We start from the raw sequence: 8941 nt of genomic DNA on the forward strand, positions 1-8941 counted from the left end.
TTGGTTTGGACCCACTTGTGTCTTTATGGGGAGACAAGTCGACCAAACCATACTAACAACCAGAGCCAATGTTTTTTTATGTTTCTATACTAATTTATTAAGGTTTCCCTTAAATTTCTCTGCCCTCTCTGTGTGGTATTCAATACTCAATCATATTAATATAGTATGTATTTATGCACCAAATAATGTAACAAACAAATAATAATAATTCTTATTATGCGTCCAATGTATTACAATGGGAACCCAGTACTAATATTTTCCCTGAGCAAAGACTCACAGGAGGCACTGCTCCTCGGCTGTTTAACTTCCGCCTCCCACTGTTGGACAGGCAGATGCGTACACCAACCATGAGGGAAAATCCGGCTTTTTATTTCTGTAAAGCGAAGTCTTTTACTGTACAAGTCGTTCGTCTGTGGTGTTCACTGTGCACAGCCTTTGCGAAATCGTGCCTTACAGATATTACGCAGGGCAGAAAAAATATATTACACTTCTCGCGAGAAGAGCTCCAATGGCGCGAATAAACAAGGAGCTTCTCACTCTGGGTGCATGCTGCCGGGTAGCTAACGCTTGTTTATTAAGTAAACTTAACTGAATTATTCAATTTGAATCGATAAACGTTTCGGTTCACGAGTTGAACATACAGCTAGTGTTTCGGCGAAGCTCGGTATCTTGTCGTCACTTCGCAGAGATAAAATATGTCGGACGCTTTGTCAGATGACGGCAGCGACATCAACCAAGATGAAAGTCAGGAGGATGTTATGACCCCGGCGGAGCTGATCGCCAAACTGGAAGAAGTGAGCTCCTTTCAACGAAAGTATCATATTTCACACCTTGAACAACTCGCAGTCGCTCGACAACATGTAATGGCTCTCATTAGTCCGTCTGTCGGTGTCCTCACAGTCGTGTGTCCCTGTGTGTCACTCGCAGGCTTGGCTGAACGAGAAGTTCTCCCCGGAGCTGCTGGAGAACAGGTCTGAGGTGGTGGAGTGCGTGATGGAGCAGCTGACTCACATGGTAAACTCAGCGGGGAATACCTCCTGCTCTGTGGGCTGCATGTTGAGAAAAGTCTCTACCTACATGTCTAAATGTCAGCAGACAGACAGCACACACATTGTGATACAGGTCTAGAAATGTTTTTTTTTTTTTTTTTTTTCATGAATTATTAACTGCAGAGGCGGGAGAAGTGTTCATGTGCTTCATTCATTCTAATGCAAGTAGTGATGCCACACACGAGAAAAAGCCACTACGAAGAGACCTACATGGAAATATTATTCAACTATACATTGAAATGTTGGTAGTGGAAAAGATATATAATTAAAAGGCAAGTATGTAGGGACATTACTCCGGTGGCTATAAAATTCAGTAGTACAATTTCCCCTTCTGAAATGCACCCCAGAGCTCAAAGTGACACACAGCAATGCATTTTATAAGCTGGCACTAGAGCATATTTGACCATTTGTCCTTGCTTGATGATAAAGACACCCATAACTTAAAAATGGCACAGATGATAAGGATATCTTGGGGCCAAAAGTCTAACTTCTGACATTTCAAAAATAGCATTTTAGAGGAAAAAGTTGTAATGTTACAAGAATATACTTATAAATTGTAACACTCTAATACTGAGAGTGTCCCATCTGTCTTTTCTGTGTCGAATGAGTGACGTTGATAACCTGAAATGGATGGGTTTCAACAATAAGCACCTTATTTTATTATCAGAGAAACTGAAGCCAGTTACATTATGCATGACTCAGTCACCGAATGTGTTTTGAAGCAACAGCTGGAACTGGCCGGGGGGTCAGCTGAGACTGGAGCTCAGCCATGGCATCAGAATGATTACAGCTCAGTGGGCTTTATGTAAATATTATGAAAGCCATCTGGAATCTACCTGTCTTATAATCGGCTCAGCTGTGCGTTTATATTACTGCTCCGCTGATGTGGTACTCTCCCCATCAGACAGAGTCAGACAACCTTCTGACAGAGGCATAGCGAAGCGGATGTGTGCTGCTCTTCATCGGAGGTGGAAAATCGAAACTACCTGTTTGAAAAAACACTTCTGATCACAGGCATAAATCTCGTCATTGTGTGACTTCTTCTCCACACAGATTGTAACCTCTGATGAGATGAAGTACAGTGCACAGATGCTTCCCTTGACATTTCAGTGGGAAACATCCTTCAGTGGGGCACCTGTTTATTACTGAGTGGGACACAGAAGATATGTTATGCTAGATAGAATAGAAGCTATTCTGTTATGATGTTTTTCTTGAAAAGATAGCTCACCAAGCCTCAGCCGTCTTACTAATGTTTCAGGGCCTGGTGTGTTTTCATCAGCGTCTTTGGTGATTTTTCTCAAACAATCAGGACTTTATTCTTGAAATATTTCAAATGTTTTCTCAAATTATCACAACTTACTACTCGTGACATTATTGCAGATTCTGGCACAGTGGCACTGATACCATCATACTTTTCAATTTCCTAGACTATGGCAATAAGTACTTTTTTTTTTTTTTTTTTTTTAAGGTTGATTTAGTTTCTTTAGCAACATTAATTATTCATCTCTTCAGTGATATGAAATGACCAATAAGAGGTACTACAAAAATATCAGCATTTTAAAGTAATTCTGGTAAGTGTATATACATTGTAAATCTAAAATCTGCATAATGTTATACTTAAATTGATTAAATATATTTAATTCTAACTACAAGAACATGTGTAAATGACACTAGGAAGGAACAATAGAAAAGCTTTTATTATAATGGCGGAATGATTAAAAGGCCAGTCATTAAAAGATCTTTCATCATGGCTTCTAATAACAAACAACATGATATGGTCAGCTGCCAGGAAAACACATGACCCAGATAATGACATACCAGGTGAAACAAATAGAAAATAATGAAATAACAACAGACAAGATGACTTGAAAATAAACATTTCCTTACTGAGACCTGACAGTGTCCCGACCTTTCCTCCAACAGGAAGCCAATCTGCAGCGGGTGAAGAAGGGTGACGCCAAGGCCAGCATCCATCGCATGGAAATCGACAGGATTCGCTTCATGCTCAGCAGCTACCTGCGCTCTCGTCTGCAGAAGGTCGGTCAGGTTAACAGTGCACCACGCAAAATAGAGCTCTCATCTCATTCGGCCCCTGCTGACAAAATTTCCTTGATCTTTGTGTGTCTAGATTGAAAAGTTTTTCCCGCATGTCCTGGAGAGAGAGAAGTCTCGAGGCGAGGGTGATCCGTCGCTGCTTTCACCTGAGGAGTTTGCCTTCGCCAAAGAGTGAGTGTAGTAGAATAATTGGTTGAGTTGTTTCAACAACTGCTGTTTTTGTGACATTTGAAGTTAAAAACACATTCAACTGTCATACAGGTACTATGCCAACACAGAAACCTACCTGAAGGCTGTGGCACTGAAGCGAATGCCCCCTAATCTACAGACAGTGGATATGCTCAAAGCAGGTACATTTATTCTGCTTTTTATTCTCCATCTTCATAGCCTTGGATTACCTGTGCCCGAAATACTAATATTAGCATGCACTGGCAGAGGGTGGCATTTGCTCTGACATTTCCACTCAGCGTCACACTACATCCTGTGTGTTCTAATGTAATCCTAGTGCCTGAACCTAGTTTGGACTCCTTTGTGTTTCTGCGGGTGAAGGAGAGGCAGGAAAACATCTTGGTGGAGCCTGAAACAGACGATCAGAGGTACATTTCATCCACTTGAATCATTGTTCTCAAACCCCACAAGGTGGCAGCGTTACCTTTTTTCCATTCAGCACTGATGTTTTTCTGCATAGATACTGAAACAGCTGATGTTATCTCTGCTCTTGTCTCTTCTACCAGGGAGTATGTTGTGGATCTTGAAGAGGGCTCTCAGCATCTAATGCGGTATCGAACTATAGCACCACTTGTTTCAAGTGGAGCTGTGCAGTTGATATGAATGTAGAGGTGAGTGAGTGTGAGTTCAACCGTGCGATCTTTCTAATTAACTTAACACTGCCCTCACACCCTCTCATACAAACATCTGCTTAATCATTTCTGCAGATCTTGCATAAGCAGCTGTTTTGCAGAGACATCTGTGATGTATTTTTAGCTCACTTTTTTGCATTGTCTCTTGGTAACCGATTATAGAAGTCTTGTTTAAGATGGTAGTTACAATAAGGCAGACTTGACATTTCACTGAATCACAGTTAACACATTGTCAATTTAATTTTCCAGGTCTGTTGGTGTGGATGTTTTGGCTCCAGAAGGTCAGAAAATGAGCGACACTAAATTTTTGTAAAACTGGAGTAATGGGGAAGATCAACCTGCAGAGATTGCTTCTGGAAAGGCACCCAGTTGTTCAGATTAAGAGCTCATTTGTGGGACTCAAATGCAGACATGTGTGGCATCGTGTCTTCAAGTCATTACTGGTATTGTGAGAAGTTCCCGCTGACGAATGAACTCTGCCCACCAAAGCAGCTTTTGCAGTGCAGCGATGTTATTTTTGGATCTTTTTAATCATGTCACAACATAAGTTTGGTTACATAATCGTAATGTATTCTGGTGTGTGTGTGTGTGTGTCTGCGAGACTTGTAAATACAAATCTAGTTACTTATCCAGATGACTCACAGTATTGGCCTTTTTCCTCCACCGCTCCATAACAAGCTGCGTCAAATGACTGGAAGGTGAAATTTCATCAGTTGACTTGGCATCGGAGTGCTTTCTCTCCCAAGGTGCACATGTTTATGAGCGTGCACGTTTGAAAGAACCCTGTCTCTATATTTTAATAACATTCAGACTAAAACTAATGTGCATTACTGTCATTAGAAATAATAGAAATCCTGTTAATGTTCGGATTACTTATCCTCGTCACCTTGGCTACCAGACACAGAGCAGTGTAGTATTTGTTTCAATGCTCTGCATAACAAATTTACAGGTTTTTTGGGGGTGGTTGTGTTTGTAGTTTTGCCCTGAAAGGATCTGTGGATCATTGTCTTTCTGAGACATAATTGTTGTAATAGCATGGTTATGTAAGCGCTTCAGAGGGAGCAATCAGTGCTCATTGTTTGCCCTCGCAAATAGCCCAGTAATAGCAACTAATAAGGGACTGAGGGAGAGTGAGCGTATCAAAACAGAATCACAAGTCCTCAGACTCTTTGTCTCTTCAAATGCACTGCTAATCGAGCTGATACAGACTCTAATGGACACTAATGGATGTGGTCTATAGTGGTCCCAGTCTTCTTGAGAGATTATGAATCATACACTGTTTTCCTAGATCACAGAGAGATGATCTAAGCTTGAAAGGTCAAGTTGGCTTAGACGCCTGAAGAATTAGAGCTGCAATTATTGGTCGATCAAAGGAAAAGTAGTTTCTAACTGTTTTGATAATCTGTAATTTTTCAAGCAAAATTGCTAAACATTTGCTGTTTGTAGCTCTCAGCTGTGAGGTTTTGCAGATTTCTCTTTGTCATCAGTGAGTGTAAATGAAGAGTTTGGGGCTTTAGTGACATGATGATTTTGGACATCTGTGATGAGCATTTTTCTCAGTTTATCTTTTTCATTTTACAGTTGATTGTTCAGTCTCATTCCCAGGTCATCACATACTGACGGTTTGAGTCAATATTCAGCTTGAAATTCTGACCCAAAGGTGCAACCTGGAAATGAGACTCAACAGTCATCTCTCTTTCTCCAGAATTGCCTCCCGTACCTTTTTGATTGATGAATTGTGAAAAAATATTGCAAGATTAATCAATGATAAAAAGAAATGTTGCAGCCCTAACAGGAATACTATTGTACCAAAATGTTAGAATGTGAAAGCAAGCTTGGACTTGATGATAATGATGATATAAGAAGAATAAAAACTTCTGTAAATGACTGGCTATGATAGCATTTTATTTTTATTAAACACAGCAACATCATCCTTGTTTTACCTCTGTCAACCTTCAGTGTCATAAATAGTCATATCTTAAAGCAACATCATGAAGAAATGGGCATCTTTCCAATTTGAGTCCCCCAGAGAGTGCAGCACCGCTGTTGTAAATACAAATCCCATGTCTGTAACCGTTTGTTGAATGTAACGTAGGCGCTAACTACAGACAAAGCTCATCACATCAGAACAGTGTCATGTGTTGAAAACTTGTATGTTGAAGTAAACGTATGTAAAGCTGTGATCTTGCCCTCTCACTGAATTTACACAGCGCTGAAACAATCAGGACACAGAGGCCATTCACCCCTCCTGTTATATTATTCTGCTTTAACCTTTGCAGCCTCTTGCATATAAGTGAGCGTGAGATCCTTGGTCATCAAAATGCCCTTATGTTTGGATTTTAAATACACCTCAGTAACTCTGGGACTTCCTTGTGTGGCGCACCCTTGATGAAACACAATACGTGCATGTACGTACTTGGATTGAATCTTGAATGTCTCCCTCGGCATGCTGGGAGCAGTTTTGTAATCCGGCACTCCTCGGCTTCAAACACATACTGAAACGTCCCGTAAAGACGGGAGCCAGCCAGCAGAGGATTTGGATCCGGGCCTAGGCCTCAGTGGGATCCGTGTCCATTGACAGGTCTGAGAATAGAGCCCTGGGATGACTGGGATAGTTTCCACAATGCAGAGCAGAATTACATACAGTAGACCTGCACGTCCCTAATCCCCTCGGTAAGCACTGGACATTCTGAGGTAAATATACAGAGGAAGTGGTTTGACCTAAATCTTCACAGCTAGTGTGCTGGCGCAGTGACATGTTTTTACCTGATAGTTAGACATGGAATCAGGCTGAGCAGAAGTAACACATACGTAGAGCTGCAGAGATAGGTGGATATGTCCATCTAAAGAAAACTACTTGGAAACCATTTTGAAGAAAGCGTAGACCGTTTCCAGCATCTTAACTATGAGGATTTGCAGCTTTTCTTTGTCATCGATGGTAGTCAAAGAAGAGTTTGGGGGTTTGGGGGAGAAAAAAGAAGCTATTTAAAGTGTCACTTTTTACAGACTTTATCAATTGTTTAATAGTGAAAACCATCCTTGTTTGCCGCACCTACACATGGTTAAATACAAGAAATGTTGCTGTAAAGGACCGGAACTTGATATATGGAGGACTTAAACAACAGCAGACGACCATAAAACCACAAGACTCAGCTGATTGGCCAGGAGAGCAGTGAGGGTGGAGTAATACAACATGACATCTTAACTGAGGTAGTATAAATAGGAGCCAGTGCCACATTCTGCTGCGGGCAAAAGGGATGACGGAGACCACACACGACAACTTGCTGCTCGCGGGAGTTTGTAGGTAAGATTTTTAAAAAGTATTTAAGACGGAATAGATTTTTCTTTTTTTGTGCTTTTTTTTTTTTTTTTTTTCATAAAAGCAGAATTGCAAAGAAAGATAGATTTGGTGTTGCCATCAAATCATCTAAATACCTCTGACATGTCATTTGTTTCCCAACTTTCTAGAGCTTCAACCAAACATTGAGGACAACATTCCCATCACTCAACACCAGACTGCCAGTATGGAGATGTCCAGTGCAGCGTAAGTACTTAATGCAAACTAAATGTGTGGTGAGGTGCATTATGTCACTACGCTCTCTTCGATGCAAGTTGTAAATATTATCCCATTTCTGGTATCATTCCTTGATATTGCACCACACAAGCCATTAACAGTATATACATGTGTTGAATGACACATCCAGGATATGCTATTGATCACTGTTTGTCTCTTGCAAGTGTCCTGCCAGAAGTTGGCCTCAGGTCAGCAGCCCAGTCGGCCGGACTCGCAGAGATTGCAGTCCGACTCTTCCTGAACCAAAGTAAACAACTGTGTCCTCATGTGTGGGTTCCCATCCTGAAGCCCCAGCGCCCCTGCATCCGTCCTCAGGTTACAGATCAGCTACCCTGTGACATCTTGAGCCAGGTCTGTCTGACCCAGCCTCCTCCATTTTTCTTGGACGACTTGGATGAGGATGAGGTTTTCCTACCAATGAAGAACAAGCGCGTGGTTTTCGCTGACTCCCAGGGTTTGTCTCTCATAGCCGTGCGAGAGTTTTCTGATGAAGAGGAGCACGCTGACCTCGACCTCCTGCCGTCGCTGCGGGATTTGGGGAGCTTGACAGAGGACGGCTACAGCTGCACCGTCAGCACATGCTGCCCAGGAACGCAGCTCAAACTGGGCTTCCCGCAGCCCTCCGCAGATTTCCAGGCCTTCCGTGCCAAGCTGGCAAAGAGCATGGTTATCCTGGAGAACTGCAGTGTTAACGAACAGGCCCTCAAAGGTACTGTCAGAGTCAGGAACATCAGCTTCCAGAAGGATGTGCGTGTACGCATCACCTTCGATTCATGGCAGAGCCACAGAGACGTGCCCTGTACGTACCTGCAGAAACGCTTCGGAGGACCCCAGACAGATATCTTCGAATTTTACATTGATATTCCCAAAGTGCTCGATGCCAAACGGAAGATAGAATTCTGTCTGATTTATTTACCTGCAGGGCAGAGCGAGCCTTTCTGGGACAACAACGATGGACAGAATTACAGCATCGCTGTGTGCGTGAGCTCACATCTCTGTCGCGGGAAGAATCTAAGTGAAAGGGCATGACTTACTCAACCTAGATAGGATCCCTATTTTTGTCACATAAAGCATCAGTCCTGGAGAGAGATGAAGGGGATTGTCTATTTTTTTTCATATGCACTTTGAATTGTATGGAGCCCATTTCCACAAGTTAGGGACAAAAAATGTTTGGTCAATTTTGAATTCGGATTTTGTTTTTTCAACTTTTTATCTCATAGTTATGACTAAACATGGGGATGTTGGGTTTTTTTTGTTTTTTTTTTTAAAATCAAGCTTAGTGTTGATCTTCTTTAGTCTTTAACTGGCAGAAATGGGCTTCCATAGGTACTTGTATTTTTAGAAATGTTTAAATGTCTGCATTACTTGCTTTGTATAAACATTTTAACAACAGGTCTGCTTTG

General features: G+C 41.8%; 2 protein-coding genes across 2 annotated transcripts; both read left to right on the forward strand.

Moving 5' to 3' along the window:
• The first annotated feature begins 496 nt into the window (after positions 1-496).
• gins4 (GINS complex subunit 4 (Sld5 homolog)) lies at positions 497-5851 on the forward strand. Its single transcript, XM_037097815.1, has 8 exons — positions 497-794; positions 928-1014; positions 2973-3086; positions 3178-3275; positions 3366-3454; positions 3610-3700; positions 3839-3943; positions 4214-5851. The coding sequence occupies exons 1-7, from the start codon at positions 696-698 to the stop codon at positions 3933-3935; spliced, it is 675 nt and encodes a 224-aa protein (XP_036953710.1). The 5' UTR covers positions 497-695; the 3' UTR covers positions 3936-3943; positions 4214-5851.
• A 137-nt stretch (positions 5852-5988) lies between these two features.
• On the forward strand, positions 5989-8913 carry zgc:77112 (uncharacterized protein LOC406459 homolog). The gene is made up of 3 exons (XM_037097810.1): positions 5989-7268; positions 7433-7508; positions 7703-8913. The coding sequence occupies exons 2-3, from the start codon at positions 7489-7491 to the stop codon at positions 8565-8567; spliced, it is 885 nt and encodes a 294-aa protein (XP_036953705.1). The 5' UTR covers positions 5989-7268; positions 7433-7488; the 3' UTR covers positions 8568-8913.
• The last annotated feature ends 28 nt before the right edge of the window (positions 8914-8941 follow it).

This window comes from Acanthopagrus latus, chromosome 5 (genome assembly GCF_904848185.1).
Source record: "Acanthopagrus latus isolate v.2019 chromosome 5, fAcaLat1.1, whole genome shotgun sequence".
NCBI classification, from domain to species: domain Eukaryota; kingdom Metazoa; phylum Chordata; class Actinopteri; order Spariformes; family Sparidae; genus Acanthopagrus; species Acanthopagrus latus.

Excerpts from the sequence above, each read along its gene's own strand:
- gins4 (XM_037097815.1), top strand. The coding sequence starts at position 696 with ATGTCGGACGCTTTGTCAGATGACGGCAGCGACATCAACCAAGATGAA. Across the intron at positions 3,087-3,177 it reads TGCGCTCTCGTCTGCAGAAG|ATTGAAAAGTTTTTCCCGCA; the intron begins GTCGGTCAGGTT and ends TTGTGTGTCTAG. Across the intron at positions 3,455-3,609 it reads AGTGGATATGCTCAAAGCAG|TGCCTGAACCTAGTTTGGAC; the intron begins GTACATTTATTC and ends ATGTAATCCTAG.
- zgc:77112 (XM_037097810.1), top strand. The coding sequence starts at position 7,489 with ATGGAGATGTCCAGTGCAGC. Across the intron at positions 7,509-7,702 it reads ATGGAGATGTCCAGTGCAGC|TGTCCTGCCAGAAGTTGGCC; the intron begins GTAAGTACTTAA and ends GTCTCTTGCAAG.